The sequence below is a fragment of the Arvicanthis niloticus genome, chromosome 5, assembly GCF_011762505.2.
Source record: "Arvicanthis niloticus isolate mArvNil1 chromosome 5, mArvNil1.pat.X, whole genome shotgun sequence".
Classification (NCBI taxonomy): domain Eukaryota; kingdom Metazoa; phylum Chordata; class Mammalia; order Rodentia; family Muridae; genus Arvicanthis; species Arvicanthis niloticus.
The window spans coordinates 63,121,921-63,141,913 of NC_047662.1; the positions used below are offsets into that span (position 1 = coordinate 63,121,921).

Sequence of the window (19,993 nt, forward strand, 5' to 3'; positions counted from 1 at the left end):
CTGACTTGAGGTTTTTTTTTTTTTTTTTTAATTATTAACTGACTTTTTTGGTTTAAGATTAGGATGGAATTTCTAGTAACTTCTGGACTGGTCCTAAACATACTTTTGCTATTTTGTACTATATAGTTATGCAAAATGGCAAAGTATCAACTCTGAAAAACACTGAATCTGCTGCATATCCTGCAACATATCCAAGGGTCATGTGCAGGGGTCAGAGAACAACTTTGTGGCATCATTCCTTCCACATTTAGATGAGCTCTGGGGATGAGTTCAAGTCACCAGGCTTGCACATCAGGTACTTACCTCTCTTTCTCCAGGCTGCCTCTAATCTTAAAGAAGTATTTTCTCATTCTTCTACTAACAATTAAGATGCCCTAAGTTATTTTTTGCCAAGATTTTCACTTAATTCTCCCTTCTGAATTTATTGTTTACATAGATTTTCTCATTAAGTAAGTCTTTAAAAATAACTGGTCCAAGGCTAGACAATGTGGCTTACAACTGCAATCTAAATACCCAGGAGGCCGAAGCAGAAGAATTGCCACAATTTCACTTTATTCTAAAGAACCTCCAAATATCAGTGTATAAAGGATGTTATTTTAATGCATCTCAGCATAGCTTACACTCCTTTCTTCCTAAATTAAATGCTGCAGTAATGTAAGATATCAAGGCTGTCCTGAGTTAACTTCCTTTGATGTAGTATTTGTAATTCTGTTTTGTATATAAGACACAAGAAAATACAAATCAAAGCTACAGTGACGTATCTATCACTTCATATTCATCAGATGGCAGTAATTTTAAAAAGGCAGATAATAAGTGAAAAGGATATTGTAATATCAGAAACCTTAAACAGTGTTAATAGAAATGTAAAACAATGTAGCCATTCTGAACAACAGCTTAGCACTTCCTCAGAAACAGAAACACAGAATTACCATATAATAAATATAACAGCTCTATTCCTAGATATACTAGAAAGACATGAAAACATTCATCTACTTGGCAACTGCACACAAATGCTTATACCAACATTATTTACAGTAGCCAAAAATAAGAATTGTTGTGTGGCTATGAACAGATAACCTGCTATGTGAATGCCACTCAGTCAAGATTAAGTATTAATGCATGCTAGAGGATGGACAGATCTTAAAAAGACTATGCTAAGCTAAAAAAGATAATCACAAAATAATAATACTACATTATCCTATTTCTATGAAATGACTAGAATAATGCACCTGTGGGGACAGAAAACAGATTAATGGTTGCAGAGGGTTATAGGAAAAAGACTATAAAGCTTTTAAAAAAAAAAAGATGCATTTTTCTTCTAGAGTTTTCATCTCTAAAATTAACTGAGGTGATGGTTGCACAATCCTGAGAATGTATTAAAAATACCAGAGTGGAAGACAAGCTACTGAATTATATAAATACTCTAAGTGGGTAAATTATGTGGTACATTAATCTTATCACAATAAAGTTGTATACATACACACATACACACACACACACACACACACACACACACACACACACATATATATATATATATATATATATATATATATAATCTCAAACTCAGAGATCCACCTACCCCTGCCTCTCAAGTACTGAGATTAAAGGTATACACTGTCACTACCCTGCTAAATTACATACTTTTTATTTTATTTCTTTTAATTTTTGAGGCAGGGTCTCACTAGGTAGCACTGGCTGGCCTGGAATTCACTATATAGGCCAGGGTGTCTCAAACACAGAAATCTTCCTGTCTTTGTTTCCTGAGTGCTGGGATTAAGTGTGCCACCACACATCCAGAAAAGTTAAGATTTGTTTGGTTCCCAAGACTTCCCTTAAATATAAATGGGTGCTTTAAACTTCAGCTTTAATATCAAGTTAGGTACAAGAAATACCCTTACACACATGACAACCATAGCAGGCCTTCAAATAGCTGCTAAGGATTCTATACATATATATTTTACACTTTTAATGAACATGGGTTATATAAAGAATATCTGACCTGTTTAGTTCTTTTAGCCATGAGGGCAGGGCTGTTTGTAATGCTACTCCCAGGAGGATGTCTATTGAAGCACAGTTTCAGTTCCTGTGGGCTGTCAAAAAGCTTAAGATCCAATCTTGGAAAGTATGTGTAACTAAAATAGAAAGCAAAAATAGAACTACTGGTTTACAATCTATCAAATTCTTCAACTATTCGGCATTTAGGTAAAAATTTCTAAACCTCAAATATTATCCTATAATATTCTTTAAAACTCCTTACAATTTGTTTCAAAGTATGAGAAAACATAGCTAGTACTACAGAATGATCTGTCAGGAACTCTAGCTTGTCCCAGCTATTTGTTATTTTCAACCAGTTAAAAAAAAAAGTCCCTGATGTCTGTCTTATAGAAGAATTCATAACTCTTTTAATAAAATCTGTATGTTCGCCGGGCAGTGGTGGTGCATGCCTTTAAGTGCATCGCAGCACTTGGGAGGCAGAGGTAGCCAGACTTCTGAGTTTGAGGCCAGCTTGGTCTACAGAGTGAGTTCCAGGACAGCCAGGGCTACACAGAGAAACCCTGTCTCGAAAAAAACCAAAAAAAAAAAAAAAAAAAAAAAAAAAAAAAAAAAAAAAAAGATACAAAAAAAAAATCTGTATGTTCAAGGATAAATATATTTAAAATATCAGTATAGTTAATAATCAACTTTTTCTTTAAGACATTAGTTTATATCAGTATTTAAAAGAAAAAAATGAAGTCTTTATTTTAGAAATGTATTATGATTTAACAAGTTCTTTATACTTCTGGATATTACTCAGTTTCTTCAGAATACCATCAATTAACTGTATTTATGTGTGTATCTTTGTAAATACTTTTGCCTAATTTCTTAAAATACTAAGCTAAACTAGTGTTTCTCAAATAAACTGGACATTCTAATCAAAGCAGATGGCTTCCAACATGGGTATCCTAACACACACTTAGAGCACAGCTCACCTCCAACAGGAAACTCAGGTCCAACAGCTGAGTGTGCGTTTTGTAAATGCTAGAAAAGCTGATTTTTTTCCCCCTATGGTTGACTTTCTCCTTGGAAACTGTCTACTACTCATTTATTCTGACAAATTTTCTCTGTAAAAAGCTTGCCTTCCCTTGATTGTGCTTTATATGTCAATATTCAAAGTCTCAACCACACAAGTTAAGCAAAGTAAAAATAATTATACAGCATGAAATCGAACTAGCATTTAAGACACTCAATTGCATTATAACTCCAGTCTCACTTAGTCCTGCTGAGAGTAGTCTCTTTACAAAGGTCCTTGACTTTTTCTTAAAGAATTATTGTTCGTGTGTGTGTGTGTGTGTGTGTGTGTGTGTGTGTGTATGTAAAGATACAAAGAACTATGAACAAATCCACAAGAAACAAGGTAAATAAATTATAGTAACTGCATACAATGTGGTCACTAAAATTATAAGCCATGAAAATGTTCAATGGTATGAAAGAATGTTCTAACCATTAAAGGTAAACACAAGTTACAAAGAAAATGTTTAAGATGAACTTCTCTACACAATATATGCACATACTTTAAGTTATTAATAAATCTAAAATTAGTACTAAAATTGTGTGTTACATTTCTTATTTCATTTAAGTTTATTAAACTATGTATCATGACAATTATAAAAAGGAAAACATATTTATTGTAATTCTGAAAAGATTTTCATCTAAATCCTACATGCTAGGTGTTTTTAAATAGACTGATTGCTCTACTTTCACATTTTCTCTATCTCACTAACGGAAGAATTCCACAGGATTAAAACTCCTAAAGTTAGTAGGGAATCTCAAAACAAAACAACAAAAAAATCCCAAAACCCAAAACTTTTTTTTTAAGAAATAAAATTCTGCAGATTAAACTATAGTAACACCTACGTAAATATTACTGTCTGACCTCCGTAAGGCCATTTGCCCTTAAACAGTAACACCTGGGAGTAACTTCACAGAATATTTATCTCAGGTCACTAAATTCACACTGAAAATTACCTACACATATTACAAACATATGTATATCTTAATCATGGCAAAAACTGAAACAAACTATCTAAACTATGCCCAAGTAGCTCTTTAAAAAATTCATTCTACCTGTACTGAGGTGACAAATTATTTCCATCATCAGGAGGTGGCTCAGGTGGCGTTATAAATACAGTGTGTTCACTTTTCTGTGAATCATCTAGCTCTATCAATTTGGTGTCTTCTGCTGAATCCAAATCAACCTGGAAATAAGTGTTCTCCAATTAATGTGCATATAAGTAAAATCTAATTCTGAAAGGCAACATTTAAGCCTAAGAAAAAAGTCATACCTTGTCTGTTTTCTCTACACCTTTATCTGGAAACAACTAAGAAGAGAAAAAGAGAAATTCTAAGTGAGAACCTGTATTGAGTTGAGTAATTTTTAAAAAATTTTAAATCCTGATTTTAAAAAGAAAAAACTTGAAGGAGGAGGAAAAGGAGGAGGAGGAAGAAGAGGAAGAGGGGGAGGAGGGAAGAGGGAGAAGGGAGAAGGGAGGGGAGGGGAGGGAAGGGGAGGGGAGGGGAGGGGAGGGGAGGGGAGGGGAGGGGAGGGGAGGGGAGGGGAGGGGAAACAACAATTTAAGGCTGAAGAAATGGCTCAGTGATTAAGAGCACTCAATAGACAAACTGAAAGATCTGAGTTCGATCTCAGCACCCACATAAAAAGCAGGGCAACTGCATGTGCCTGTAAGCCCAGTACAATTGGGAAGAGGTTGGCAAAGACAGGAAGACTGTTGGAACTTGCTGAAAACCAGCCCAGCACCAGGTTCAGTGAGAGACCCTATCTCAAAAGAACATGGTGGAGAATGGCACAGCACGACACTCAACACCCTCCTCCGGCCTCTGTACACATCCATCACCACACATGTGTGCATGCACCTCACATACACAAAAAGAAACTTTTTTTTAAAATACCAGGTATAAAAAATTAGGTTTTCCATGTTTACATCAAAGCATATTTATCTGTGACAATTAGGACAAAAGGTTATTTCTTTTCACTAGTTTTCTTTCCTTCCTCTGTCTCTCTTTGAGACAGGTCTTACTGTGTAGCCACAACTGGCCTAGAACTTGCTGTAACGTCTAGGCTGGCCCTGAACTTCCTATCTTTCTGCTTTAGCCTCTCAAACAGAGGGATCACAGGCATGTTATCATACTTGACTTTGATTAGTTGTTCCATAAATTTTAATCAAGCATTGTTTCTAAGGCATATGCATTAATGAAGGTCAATAAAATTAAAACCTAATACTCAACCATTCATGGATATAATTTCAAATCTTATATAATATGATTTGAGAAAAGAAAAAGTGGCTTCTAGATATATTTAGAAAAAATGTGAAACCTTTTAAAAATTAGAAAGACATATGAATTTAATTCCTCACTGTTGAAAGTCAAGGGCTAGGCATAGGGGTACATGCTCTAATCACTCCAGTATTTGGGAGCAGAGGTACAATTCAAGTCCAGGCCAGACTAATCTTAGTCTACACAGCAAATTCCAGGCTAGCCACAGTAACATATCAAGATCCTATCAAAAGTTAAAAAAAAAAGTGATATAGTGTGGGGGTTGGAGAAGGGGTGACACATGCCTAAAATTACAGCACCTGGAAGGTGGAGTTCAAATCATCCTTAGTTAAGTAGCAAATTAAAAGCCAGCTTGGGCCACATAAGACTCTGGCTCAAAAGAAACCTTGAACAATAACAAAAAAAGTCTTACAGATATTACCAAAGTATTCTGAAAGACACTAAAGTAAGAAGACATAGCAGACCACTACCCATAAATACATAGCTTTTAAATAATAAAAGTAATCATATCTTGTTTATTTAGATTAAACCACACCAACAACAACAAACAGTAAGACTTAGAAAGGTAAAGGACCATTTTTAACATTTAACAGGCTCAGAGAGAAAAACAAATCAAGTAATAGAAGCAAGTAGATACCACAGAGGAAAGATATCCCCCTTCTTTCTCCCTCCCTCCCATCCTCCCCTCCTAACATCCCTCCTGCGCTAGCGCTCTCTCTCTCTCTCTCTCTCTCTCTCTCTCTCTCTCTCTCTTTCTCTCTCACACACACACATACACACACACACAATTATTATAGAGGTTAAACCAGTGTGTTTTTTCTTAAAGTTGGCATATAAAACAAAATATTACCTTCTCAATGCAATCATCAAAAAATGCCAATCCAGTATCTTTATCACTTACAAAACTGCATTCTTCAATGAAGCGAATAAAAATTTGTGTTTTGGATAAAAGAGTATAGAATTTTGTATAGGCACGATCCCGACTTTTCAAAAAACCTGAAGAAAACAAAATCATAATAAATTTTTTAAAAGGAACTAATGTCATATCAAACATTATTTTCATATATATTATATTCCCTTCATGCAAATCCACAATTATGGGAATTTCTAACAATCATGTGAAGTTCTGTCTAACTATGAAAACTCGATACCAAATCTCTTCATAGCCCTATGTCCTGAGCAAGACAGGAATTCTTCTCTGGCTGGGCATAGTGCTGCATGCCTTGAATCTCAGCACTCAGAAGCAGAGACAAGGATCTCTGAGTTCTAGGTTCAGGTCTAGCATGGTCTACATAACAAGCTCCTAGACAGCCAGGTCTACACAGAGAAACCTTGTCTCAAAAAAACAAAACAAACAAGAATTTTTCTCTTAAGCCAATGATGAATATATTTGTTTGTTTCTTTGTTTGTTTTTTGAGACAAACAAAAAAACGTTTGTTTTTCTCTGTGTAGCCCTGGCTGTCCTGGAACTCACTCTGTAGACCAGGCTGGTCTCAAACTCAGAAATCCACCTGCCTCTGCCTCTGCCTCCCAAGTGCTGGGATTAAAGGTGTGCACCACCACTGCCCAGCCTAACCAGTTCCTTTTTTTTTTTTTTTGGTGGATATATATTACACAGGTCAGTTTTCTTCCTCTGCTATCAGACCATCATTCCTGCACATGTCGAAGATTTCTGTGTGGTTCAAGTTAAGCACTTGACTAGTACTCCACTGTTTCACTGAGGCCAGGGGCCTCCTTCAGTGACTGCACATCAGTTCCTCATTCCTACCATTCTTCACTGTTGTGGTTTGGCTATGAGGTGTCACACAAAGTGGCTCATGTCCACAGCTGAGGGCACTAGTGAGAAATGACCAGATCATTCACCAATGGTTTAACCCATTTAGTTCAAACTAAAGGAGGAATTAGCAGGAAAGTCCACAGGAGGAAGGGATGAATAGGGGCAGTTTTAGAAAGGGACTATCTTGCCCCAAGAGCCCTGTCTCTCCCTATGTTTCCTGATTGTCAAGAGGTGCACAGTTTTCCTTAGCCATGCTTTTCCATGAAAGTTCTGCCTTATCAAAGGCTGTTTTCCTCAGGCATGCTGTCACAGTGATTAAAAGGTAACTAACACGTACAAACCAAGAAAGACTCAGGGCTTTCAAGTCCACGGTTCTCAATGAGTCTTCACAGAGGCATACTCATCATATGCTCCTCACTGGTTTTCAATATAATACTAATCTTTAATTTCCATATCACTCTCAGATCAATCTCTCTGTTTGGTTTGCTTCTATAAAGTTGAATTATTACTACCAGTCCTTTTTGCTTGTTTTTCATTTTGGTGAAGGAAGCAGACAAAGAAGGTGAGGAAGTACTCACACCTCTCTCTCTCTCTCTCTCTCTCTCTCTCTCTGTGTGTGTGTGTGTGTGTGTGTGTGAGAGAGAGAGAGAGAGAGAGAGAGAGAGAGAGAGAGAGAGAGAGAGAGAGACTGCGCACGCGCTCGCGCATGTGTGCAGGCATCCTAGGAGGCCATTAGAAGACACAGTTCCCCTGTAACTGAAGTTAAAGGCAGTTTTGAGCTGTTCAACATTGGGTTCTGAAAACCAAACACAGGTTTTCTCTTTAATTTTGAGACAGTCTCACTATGCAGCACTAGCTGGCCTAGAGCTTTCTATATAAACCAGGCTTGAACTCAAGAGATTTTTCTCCTTCTGTCTCTTGAATTCTTAAAGACTGAAATTTTAACTATCTCAAATAGTCCTCTGTACTCTAACACCATTTAAAATATGGTTTTTAGGGCTGCCTTTTCTCTGTCTTCCTTTTTTTTTTTTTTTTTTTTTAGGGCATTGGGCATGCTGTATTACTCATTCACTTCCACCCTCTTGATCAACAGGTGAATTATTAAATAAAATAGGAGTAAATTATAACAGAAAGTGAGGAGAGCAGGAGGAGGTGAGAAGGGAAGGAGAGGGAGAGAGAGGAAGAAAGGAAATAGAAGGAAAGGAGAAACCATGAGAAAAAGGAAGGAGAGAGAATGGGCAGGGTCCTTTTATGTGCCAAAGCTACTGAACTTAAATCTTTAGTAATCAGGCTTCCAGACCTGTACTGTTTATTTCAGTAACCATGGGTGGTAACACACCATCTTAAGTGCAACTAATGGAACTAAACTGTAAGTTACACAATACATACTGCATTTTATAGACAATATAAACATAAGGAATGTTAGGTTACTGCATTTAATAACTAAAAATGTTTGATTGGGGGGCTGGAGAGATGAATCAACTCACTGCTCTTCTAGAGGTTCTGAGTTCAATTCCCAGCAACCACATGGTGGCTCACAACCATCTATAATGGGATCCAATACCCTCTTCTGGTGTGTCTGAAGACAGCTAAAGTATACTCACATACATAAAATAAATAAATCTTCTTTTTTTGTGTGTTTAGAGACAGGGTTTCTCTGTGTAGCCTTGGCTGTCCTGGAACTCACTCTGTAGACCAGGCTGACCTCGAACTCAGAAATCTGCCTGCCTCTGCCTCCCAAGTGCTGGGACTAAAGGCGTGCGCCACACTGCCTGGCAAAATAAATAAATCTTAAAAAAAAAATTTTTTTTGATTGTATGTTGAAATGATGCTGTTTCAAACATGTTAGAGGAAATACAGTTACAATTATTTTTTCTTAGTCGTTAAATTTTTACATGGCTACTACAAATTTAAAACTCCGTGTGTAGCTACATGGTACTTCTACTAGGCAGAGTAGCTCTTGATACAATCAAGTTTCCAAGAAATAGGAGATGAAATGTTGAACACCACAATGATATAGCAGGTCATATACATAAATCTAGGAAAGTCTAATGGTAACAACAGTTACTGAAGAAATGATGGCCTGTTTACACTGTACACTAAATGAAATGGAGTGAATGGAATGGACGAGGCAAACAAAACGAGGACAGCCATGTGAGGGACTGCATATGTGTTTTGTTTGCATAAAAGTTAAGCCAAAGCCACTATCAAATTCCTATCCACTCTTCACTTTGTATGTCTTCAGGAAAAACCTCTTTACCAAGTTAGCCCTCGCAGGGAATCAACACTGGACTTAGTATTTACACTACTTTGTTGTCTAATGCCTTCATTCTCTAGAACAAATGTTGTACTATTTACATAAAACTTCAGACCATGTCATAAAAACTGGTGGTTTCAGTCTGTAAAATAATTGTTGAGGCACAAATGACAAAACTGAAGAAAGAAAAACTGCCAAAACCCCCAGCAAGTCCCAGATGTGTCTTCTTGAAATAACTGATCTATGGGATTGTACACAACACACTGGACTCTTCAAGTTAAACACAGTCAGTTTCACATTTTTCATGAAAAAATGCTGGGGTATAAAAATAGAAAGTTATATCAATAGAGATTACAGAAAATGGAAATTCCTTACATTTGAATATGAACTTCTATGGGTGTAATAAATGAATCTACATAGCAACCCTAAATAAAAATACCTTTGACTTTAATGAAGGCAACTGTGATCTCACTGACACTCACCCTGTCGATCAAACAATGAATCCGCAGCTGTGGCTTTATTGGAAGGAGCTTCTGTGATTGGTCTGAGATATGACCTGTACCCTTTTAAAACAGATGCCATAAATCGCAAAAATGTCTCTTGAATTTCCATCTCCAATTGTGTCATCTTTTTTTGCCAAGAGAAATCTGCTTCAATTGGAGTCATCTCAATTGCTGAACTTTCCTGAGGTTTTCGATGAACTGACAAAGGAAGTAAAAGCAAAACAAGGTATTAATATATAACATTTATATATTAAATATAAGATAAAAAAATAGTCAAAATAAAGTCTACTCCCCAGCCCCTCTCTCACTCTCCCTTGAGATATTTTAGCCATGCAACCCAGGCTGGTTTCTCTTTCACCATCTTGTTGTCTCAGCCTCCCTAAGTGCTGGAGTTACTCAGCTACATAGCAGGGTGGAACCAGCCCCAGGACAAACACAAGTTCTAATCTCAAAAATTCTAAACAAACAAACAAACAAAAAACCCAAAACTAACAAAACAAAAAATCGGACTCGGGTTGTAGCTCAGATGATGAGCTTCCCCATCCCTGGGTTCAACCCCCAGCATTACACAAACTGGCCTTGGACTAACACCTGCAACCCCAACATTTGAGAGGTAGGGACAAAAGGATCAGGAGTTTGAAGTCATCTTTAGCTCTCAGGACAAAGGGTAGCAAAGAGGACAGGGTACAAAGAATATGTTAAAAAACAAAAAATAACTAACCACACATTGTTTAGGTCTGATATAAAATAACTAGAACAAAATATGTTTAATTAACAATTACTTTTATTTTAATTATCTTCTCTTGTGCTCACTTTTAAAACACTTTTAAAGGGGAGAGGCAGAAACAAAAGGATCACAAATTCTAGGTCAACTTGAGCTATGTAGCAAAGACAGTGTCTCAAAACATAAAAAGGGGCTGGAGAGATGGGTCAGCGGTTAAGAATCCATCCTGTTCTTGGATAAGACTGACCACCCACCCACACTGGGCAGCTTACAGCTCCTTGGGATCTGACGCTCCTTTTTGGGCTCCACAGGTATCTAACACATACACACGCGCACACACACACCCATAAGTGTGCACACACACACACACACACTCAAACATTATTAGAAATAAAATACTAAAAAGAAAGGATGAGAGAAAAAGACAGAGCAAGAGACAATTCCCATTTGTGTTTGTAGCAAGTACCCCAACCCCTCCTCACACTCACCTGAGCAGAGCTGGAAATACAGTCTCCTCAGGGTGCCAAGCAGACTCTTGCATGGCTTTTTGGGAAGCTGCTTCCAGTTTATGTTCTTTTTCTCATCAGCTCTATTAAATCAGAGTTAAGAAAATCTGCTATATAATTCATTTGTACTAAACAAAATTCTCCTGTCAAAAGTTAAAAGGGACATTTTTCATGCACTCAAGACTAACACTGACACACGGAATGGGAGGTGCTTTACGATGCTTCTCTTTCCTTGTCAATAGACCTTAGACACTGTGACTGTCTCTAACAGCCTTCACCAAAGCAGTAAGTCGTCCAATACTGACTTGGAGTCTGACTTTACAAATTACACTTAAACACTATAATGATTTAAGAGTTAAGAGTTAAATTAACTGAACCGAAATGTTAACCTATTGGCAGAACTCTAAAATACTATATGCCCAAACAAAGAACTGGACAGAATTTAACAAAGAACCAAAGCACATCTAGTTCATTGGATTTCTCACAGAGGTGTAAAAAGAAATCACACACAACATTATTTAATATAATCTATGTCTATAAAAGCATTTAAAAAAAAAACCTGAAGACACAGATAAAATAAAAGCTAAAAAATGGTTAGAATTTTCAAAATTTTATAATCCAGAAATATAAAATAGAGCAGAGACAATGGCTTTGAAAAATGTTCTTCTACAAGTCAGCATGTACCAGGCTTTCTTTTAATGTTATAGCTTAGTCTTCAGTCTTCAGTGATTAGAAACCTAGAGAAATGCCAAAGCCCCATCTGACCTAAGGATTAATTAACAGGACCCTGTTTTGGTCACAACCAAGTTGAATGAAAACCAAACTAAAACTCAGTAACATTGGCTCCACTTAGATTTCAACTGGGAAGAAGGGATTCCTTCCTTCAATTACTACAGTCCAACGAAATTTACCAACATGGTCCAAAGAACTCCAAGTAGAAATTAACTTCAAATACGACCTGACTGATAATGCCACCAGCACAGAAGCAAATATGGTATCCTCCCTGCAAAAAGAACTGACTAAAAGGGCTATAACATTCCCATGTTACAGGTACTGTTAAAAGATTCACACTAGTTGAGCATGAATATCTATGACTTAGGAAGCAAAGGCAGAAAGAACACCCCAAGTTTAAGGACAGCCTGGTCTATAAGTTCCAGGACAGCCAAGAACACATAGTAAGATTTTTCTTATAATTAAGAAAGTAAATAAGATGTCAAATCAACTTTGAAACTTTCATGTGTTTAAAATTGATGGCATGTAACATTTAACTCTGATCATGTAATCTCACTTGATGTAGTTGCATAGTATCTATTTTAGTGCTACCTTTTAAATCCCCAAATGAATACTGTCATCCCTTATATGAATTATCATCAATTTGGAATCTGGCTCTAACATTTACTATCTATCTGACTTTGAAAAATAATTACTTTGGAATTCTGTCACTCAAATTTCTTCTCTACAAAATGACAATGATAATGTATCAAATGACTAGGAACTGGCATACATTCACATGCCACAGTCTGTCTAATCCAAGGGGAACCATCAACTATAAAACACTTGTTTTTGTTGCCATAAAAGAAAGGATGTTGGACTTGGTTGGTGTATGATACATACCTGTAATGCCAACATTAGGGAGAGGCAGGAAGATCAACTCAAGATCATCCTTGGCTATCACAGCTAGCTCAAACTCAGGGCCAGTCTGTGATATATGAGACTTTCACAAACAAAAATTTCAGATCTGGCTACGAGGCTGAGTGGTAGAGATTAGGCCTAACTCACAGCAGACCTTGGGTTCAATTCCCAGGAGAACAAGGAAAAAAATGTAGGAAATGAGGGAAGGGGGTAGAGCTAACCGAATTCATGAAGTGACTCATTACTTCCAAGTTATCTATAAATCTAGATATACACAATAATGAACCACTGTAGCTATACAGTTTCAAAATACAGTATATCCACTTCAGTATTATTTTAATTTTAAATTTTTGTGGGGTTGTTTGAGGCAATGTCTCACTCTGTAGCTAAAGCTGACCTGGATCCCCCTAGGTAGCCCAGGATGATGTCTAATTCATGGTGATCTTTTTTAGCCTTCCAAGCACTAGGTTTATAAGCATAAGCTACACACTAGCTTCAGTATTATTTTCTAAGCAATGTTTTCTTCCTTTCATACAACTATTCTGTCAGTCCACATACAGAGGTATCTTCCCAAAAAAATGCCCTGCAGTGACCACAAGGGCCTGGAGAGAGAGGGTCTCATGTAGTATAGGCTGCCTTTAAATTACTATGTAGACGGTCCATGAATATCTGATCCTGCCACCTCTGTTCCCCGAGTGCATATGCCAGTATAGTGTCTATTCAGTGCTGGAACTGGAACCCAAGGCTTCAAGAATGCTAAGCAAGCCGTCTACCAACTGAGCTATACTCCCAGATCCCATTTTTTGGGGGTGGAGGGGATGGGTTTTTAATTCAGAGTTTCTCTAAGCAACCCTGGCTGTCCTGGAACCTTGCTCTGTAGACCAGGCTGGCCTTGAACACAGAGATCAGCCTGCTTCTGCCTCCCTAGTGCCAGGATTAAAGGCATGTGCCACCACTACCAGTAGCATCTCCAATTTCTTTATCTACACATTTCCTGCCAATCCAACTTATTTCTAAATGCTTCTAAATAGCTTCAATTATATATGGTGGAAACTATACATGGGAGATAATAGAAGATGAATCACTTACACATATAACGTGTTCGTATCCAAGTCAATGCAAACAACATCTTGTGGTGGGTCATGAAGATCAAAGTACCTTGAGTCCACTCCAACTATAAATGGTAAAGGTGCACTAAGCACTCCAGCCAATGAAAGAGGACAAAGGGGGATATATGGGCACTGCCACTGAAATGGAAAGATCATCTAGGGGAAAAGTTTTTTAAAAATTAACCAAATTTGAATTTGCAATGACAACTATACAATTAACTATTACTGAAAGGGACCATTGAAAAGCAATGAAATCTATTTTTTTCAACTTAAGTTTCATTCCAAAGTTAAGTGACTACAAATACTATTGGATTAACATTTTCAAGAATACTGATGATTACGGCACACTAACAGCTCTTTGCAGGTTAATTCTTTACACAAATCTCATATATACTTTATAGATAATCAAAGCAAAAAGATGAAACTGCCCCCCAAATAATAAAACAACCCTACATTTTTATAAACTTGGACACTTTACTCACTTATGAACTATGGCCAAAATCTAAGTGCAGAGAGACTGTGGGCAGTGGGAGAAACAAACTAGTGTGGGACTGTGATTAGGAATAGTGTTTGCTTAGAGTGTTTTAGGAACCTGGGGTTCTATCTCAAGCACCACACTAAAAAATAAAATATAATAATTAAAACATAATCACTTAAAGATCTCAACAAAACATTTTCTACACTTCAAATAAACATTTAGAAGAATTCCACTTCAGTGAAGCTTGACCTCTTCACAATATAGTTGATACTAAACATTCTCTGGGAATCTCAAACAAGTAAACAAAAAGCCAGGTATGATGGACTCTTCCAATCCCAGCAATGGGGAGGCAGATGCAGGCAGATCTCTGTGGCTTGCTAGCGATCCAACATAGCCAATGAGACAATCAGTCTCAAAAAAAAGTCGAATGCACCAGAGAAGAATGACATCAGAAGTTTGTCTCTAGCACACACACACACACACACACACACACACACACACACACACCAAAAAAAAATTTAATGGAAGTTTTAATTTACAAATTGACATCTTAGTGTATGTGTACTTAGACTTTTGTTTGTTTGTTTTTTGGTTCTGTTTCTATTTTTAAGAGCAGTTTCTAATAGATTGAAAAAAATATACTAAGGGGCTGGAGAGATGGCTCAGTGGTTAAGAGCAGTGACTACTCTTCCAGAGGACCTGGGTTCAGTTCCTAGAATTCACACTGAATGGCTCACAACTTTCTCCAGCTCTAGGAGATCTGGTCTCCTAGATCTGGTCTAGGAGATCCTTCCTCTGGCCTCCAAGGGCACTAGCCCATATATACATAGACATAAACACATAAAACAAATAAATAAATCTAAGAAAAAAACTTAAAATATTGTTTTGATTCATATACAGTTACCTTCCCAACCAATTGTATTGTAGTTACTACAAAGCCTCATTCAAAAAGCATACTTTTATATGAGATGGAACATTAAATAGTATGGGTGGCTTCAAACTCACTATGTAGACACTGACCTGCCTCTGAATCTGAATGCTCAATAACAATTAGCCACAACTATAATCAGTGATGACCTATTGCTCTAAGGTCTGGTTCAATGTTCACCCTTGCTCATCATCACCAACTCTAAAGAAATATCTATAGGCCTACCTCTGCTAGGCATTACAGACTATTATTCAAGACTGGCATTTCTGTATTCAAGAATTATGTACTAATAGAAACACAAGCACTTGTTAAGTGCCAAGCACTCTTAAACAATGAGATTACAGTATCAATAAAACAGACCATGCCTCCTATCTTCAGAGTTTAGAATTTTAGTCTTTTTTCTGTAAAATGCAGAATATTTTAGGCCTCAAATACTTTGTAACAACTACTTAATTCTGCTACTGTACAAGAAAACAGTAACAAGTAATAAGTCAATAAGTAGCCTATGTTCCAATAAAACTATTAGTCATACACTTCTGGCAGACTGGCAGGCCAGACTTGCCCAGTCTGTTGACACCCAGTCTGACAGGAAGAGGTAGGTATACAATAAACAGAAGATATAAAAAGTATATATCCTATTAGAAAGTGAATAATACTATGGGGGAAAAAGACCCATAAACAGAGTTCAGAGCAGGTTGCACTAGTACAAGCAATGTGAGCCTCACTACAAAGAGACCACTACCTGAAACATGAACAAAAGTGTTCCAGAAATGCACCAAGGAAGCAGGGTGACTGGGCATGGCAGCTCTCACCTCTAATTCCCACACTAGCAGTTAAGGCAGGAGAACTGTGAAAGTTCACACCACCAACCTGATAAGTAAGTTCCAGGTGAACTTTAGATAAATGTGAGCCTGTCTTTAAAAAAAAAGAAAGAAAGAAAGGAAAAAAGAAAGAAAAAAGAAAGGAAGGAAGGAAGGAAGGAAGGAAAAGAAAAAGAAAAAAAGAAAAAACCAGAGATGGGAGAAATGGCTTGGCATTCAAGAGTGAGTATTGCTCTTGAACAAGACCTGAATTTGGTTCCAGGAACCCACATCTAATGGCTCACAACCACCTATAACTCCATCTCCAGGAGAGCCAATGCTCTCTTCTGCCCTCCACAGGCACTTGCACTCATGTATTCATCCATCCACCCACCCATCCATCCATCCACCCACCCACCCACCCATCCATCCATCCATCCATCCACCCACCCATCCATCCATCCACCCATCCATCCATCCATCCATCCATCTACATACAAACACACACACTCACACATACACACACACACACACACACACACACACACACACACACACACACTAAATAGATAGTAAAATAAACAAAGGCTAAAGAGATTACTTAACAGTTAGAGAACACTTGCTGCAGTTACAGATTCTTGCTGCAGAATCATGAAAGCAGAGGTTCAGATCCCAGCACTCACAGAGCAAGTCTGGTATTTCATGAATGCAGAGGCATATGCATGCACATGTGCACATGTGTATATTTGTGTGCACACACACATGCATACAGCTACAAAAAATTCACTATGATCTGATTTCTAAGTGTAGCAAAAAGGCATTACAGTGTTTTAAATACAATTTGTGATTTCCCCAAGAGCGAATCATTTTTATATTATCCTATTCACAATAAAGCCATATATATATATGAAGAGATAATAGTTAAAAGTTAATATGAAAAATTAACCACATAATTAATTTGCATAACTTAAAATCAACTAAATTTTCATTAGTGTTTCAGTTTTTAATATTTTTGTGAGGCAAGATTTTGATACACACACACACACACACACACACAAGCATGTTTCTGCTTCAGCCTCCCAAGTGCTATGATAGTGTGTAACAACTTTCTTCAAAATGAAACATTTCTTCTTGAAAAAGCAGAGACTCAAGAGATTAAACTAACAAGTCTGGGAAACTTGACTTAGATTCATAAGGCCCCTCTCCTAGGTCCTAAGAACAGTAAGTAACTGCACCAGCTCAATATCTGACAGACTCTGACCTATTGAGATGCCTGCAAGGCCCACAGAGACCGCTAGGGTTCCAGCAGCCATGAGTCATTTAGGCTACAGGCAGCATCTCCATGATGCAGCTACGTTTGAGTTGTCCCCACTCCTCTGTGTAACTGCTCATCTACACTCTTGTGAGTCACCTCAATAAAACGACTGGTTTCCAATTTGGACTTCGGGAGATTCATCACTTTAGTCTGTCCGTGGTTCTCTATTAGGATGACAAGACCCTTGTTTGTGTCACCCCAGGAAACACAAGACTACAGGTAGAAACTACCAGGCCCCACTTACAAGGTTTACTGTTATATAATGAGTACTCTCAGAACACTAAAAATATTAAAAATTAGAAACTGACATTTTTTCCCTCCAACTTTTGTTTTCTTCATATACTCAAATTACATTTATATCAAACTGACTGGGCTGGAATTTGCAAAGTTGCCTTCTTTGAAGAAGAGTAAAAATGCTCCAGTAGTAATTCTGTTCTAAGAGGAAATGATACTTACAGCAACAACGGCTTCGGCTACCCCAGTCAGTACAGCTGGCCTGAGAGAATGCAGCAGAATCTTACTCTCAAGTAAAACCAGCAGCAGCAAGGTTGCACAATTCTCAGGACCCAGATTCATCAGTAAGGAACTAAAGTTGGCTCCACTAGAGAATAGAGAAAGAAAAGATTGGGACCTACTTTACTAAAACATATCAGGATTTAGTTATTAAACAGGTTAAGAATCTAATGTTAATTTCAATTTATAACTTAGCAGAATGCAACTAATTTAATGTAGTATATGGTGTGATTCAAATAAACATTATTAAGAAAGATTTTTCTGAAGCTCAGACATTTGAGCTGAGTTCAAAGGAACAGAGGAAGGGATGTAATGTGTCTGGGAGACAGCATTATGTAAAAACCCTGAAGCAGGAAAAAGCTAATGTCATAATCTAAGAGCTTCAAAATAAGGGAGCATGTGAAAGTAACAAGAGATTACGGTAAAGAGAAATGACTCAAGTAAACTCATATTCATAAGAGGATGCACTGGCTGCAGGTAGATAAAGAACTGAAGGTCTAAGAGTAAAAGTTTCAATCAAGAGGCTATTAATGAAATAGTCCAGAGAGTAGATGGATTAGTGATGCAGAAGAAAAGCAGCAAAGGGGTATGTATATAGGAGGTTAACATCAGCTCACCATGAATACTGACTTACAAACTGAATATGGGAAGTAGAGATGAGAAAGAAGCATTTCCTGTATTAGATCTTATAATTGTGGATTTTGTAGAACGCCTGTGCATGAAGTATATGGACATGCATGTGGTTGTCAGAAGACAGCTTCAGATGTTGGTCTTTGGCACCTGCCATCTTTTGTTTATAAAAGAGTCTATCCTTGGCCTAGAATTTAACCAAGTAGGCTACCTGGCTGGCCAGTGATTTCTAAGGTTCACTTGTCTTTTGTCACCTGTCTGTCCACTGTTGGAACTACAGACATGTACAACCCATACATGCTTTCTACATACATGGGTTCTGTGAACCAAAATTCAGATCCTCAAACTTGCAGGGCAAATGCTTCACCTACTGAATCATTTCCCCAGACTTGCAGTTGTCTCAAAGTGCCTCCATATTAAGCTAGCCACACCACCCACCCATGTATCAAGAATGGCAATACTAAGTGATACCCTATTCTTACCTAGTATCATCCTGCCTCTAAAATATACTGACCCGTGTAAATTAAACAAGTGCTCTATCACAGAGCTACTACATGTACCTGTAGCTTTTTATTCTAAGACAGGATCTCATTAAGTTGCCCATGCTGGCCTTAAACCTGTAATCCTTCTGCCTCAGTCTTCCAAGATCCTAGGATTACAAGCTTGTACCACCATGCTTAGCTTAGTAAAATATTTTAAAGCATTTTGTTCCAAGCAAATAAAAAATAACATTTTAAATATTATAAAATGGGATGAGGGTGTGGCTCCTAAGGCCCAACATATATAACGTCCTGAATTCTAGCCACAAACAAACAAACAAATAAGCAAACCATCATTACCTTAATGGTAAAGGTGTGGACACTGGTTGTGATAATATTAATGCATCGTGGACTGATAGCTTAAACAAACAAAAAGACAAATTAGCCAAAGCAACTTTATAGTCTCAATATTTAGATAAAGGGCTTAATATGCAGAAAGGCATATAATTTTAAGTTCACTGAGATATAAATGATAACTGTAAATACTCAGAGGTTTTTTTTTTTAATCAGCTTTTCTTTTTGTTTGTTTTTGTTTTTTTTTTGGTTTTTGTTTTTTGTTTTTTTTTTTTTTTTTTTTTCCAGACAGGGTTTCTCTGTATAGCCCTGGCTATCCTGGAACTCACTCTGTAGACCAGGCTGGCCTCGAACTCAGAAATCCACCTGCCTCTGCCTCCCAAGTGCTGGGATTAAAGGCTTGCACCACTGCCCAACTTAATCAGCTTTTCTTAAATTGATGACTGAGTTTTGACCCAGTTAGGAAGTTAAATGCCATTATTTAAAATTTTGGAATAATTTTTGTATGAACCTCAAATTTATTCATTGAAGAAACTTAGTTAAGCATTTAGTAATTGTCTAGTACAAATAAATACTTGCTGAACTGAAATACATTCAAGTTGTGCACCTACCTAGGCCTGTCACTACATAGGCCTGAGAAAGAAGCAGGTTCTT

The 19,993-nt window shown here is 37.3% G+C and overlaps 1 protein-coding gene across 3 annotated transcripts in view; it reads right to left on the reverse strand.

Annotated features, from left to right (window-relative positions):
• Dennd4c (DENN domain containing 4C) overlaps positions 1–19,993 on the reverse strand; it is a 98,523-nt gene that overhangs the window by 40,857 nt on the left and 37,673 nt on the right. For all 3 annotated transcript variants that reach the window (XM_034502195.2, XM_034502196.2, XM_076934694.1), the window contains 9 exons: positions 19,346–19,404; positions 17,820–17,964; positions 13,823–13,998; positions 11,084–11,184; positions 9,851–10,069; positions 6,185–6,330; positions 4,326–4,361; positions 4,108–4,238; positions 2,003–2,135 (listed from right to left, as the gene is read on the reverse strand). In XM_034502195.2, the coding sequence (XP_034358086.1) occupies positions 2,003–2,135; positions 4,108–4,238; positions 4,326–4,361; positions 6,185–6,330; positions 9,851–10,069; positions 11,084–11,184; positions 13,823–13,998; positions 17,820–17,964; positions 19,346–19,404 (1,146 nt within the window). The remainder of the gene's footprint in view (positions 1–2,002; positions 2,136–4,107; positions 4,239–4,325; positions 4,362–6,184; positions 6,331–9,850; positions 10,070–11,083; positions 11,185–13,822; positions 13,999–17,819; positions 17,965–19,345; positions 19,405–19,993) is intronic.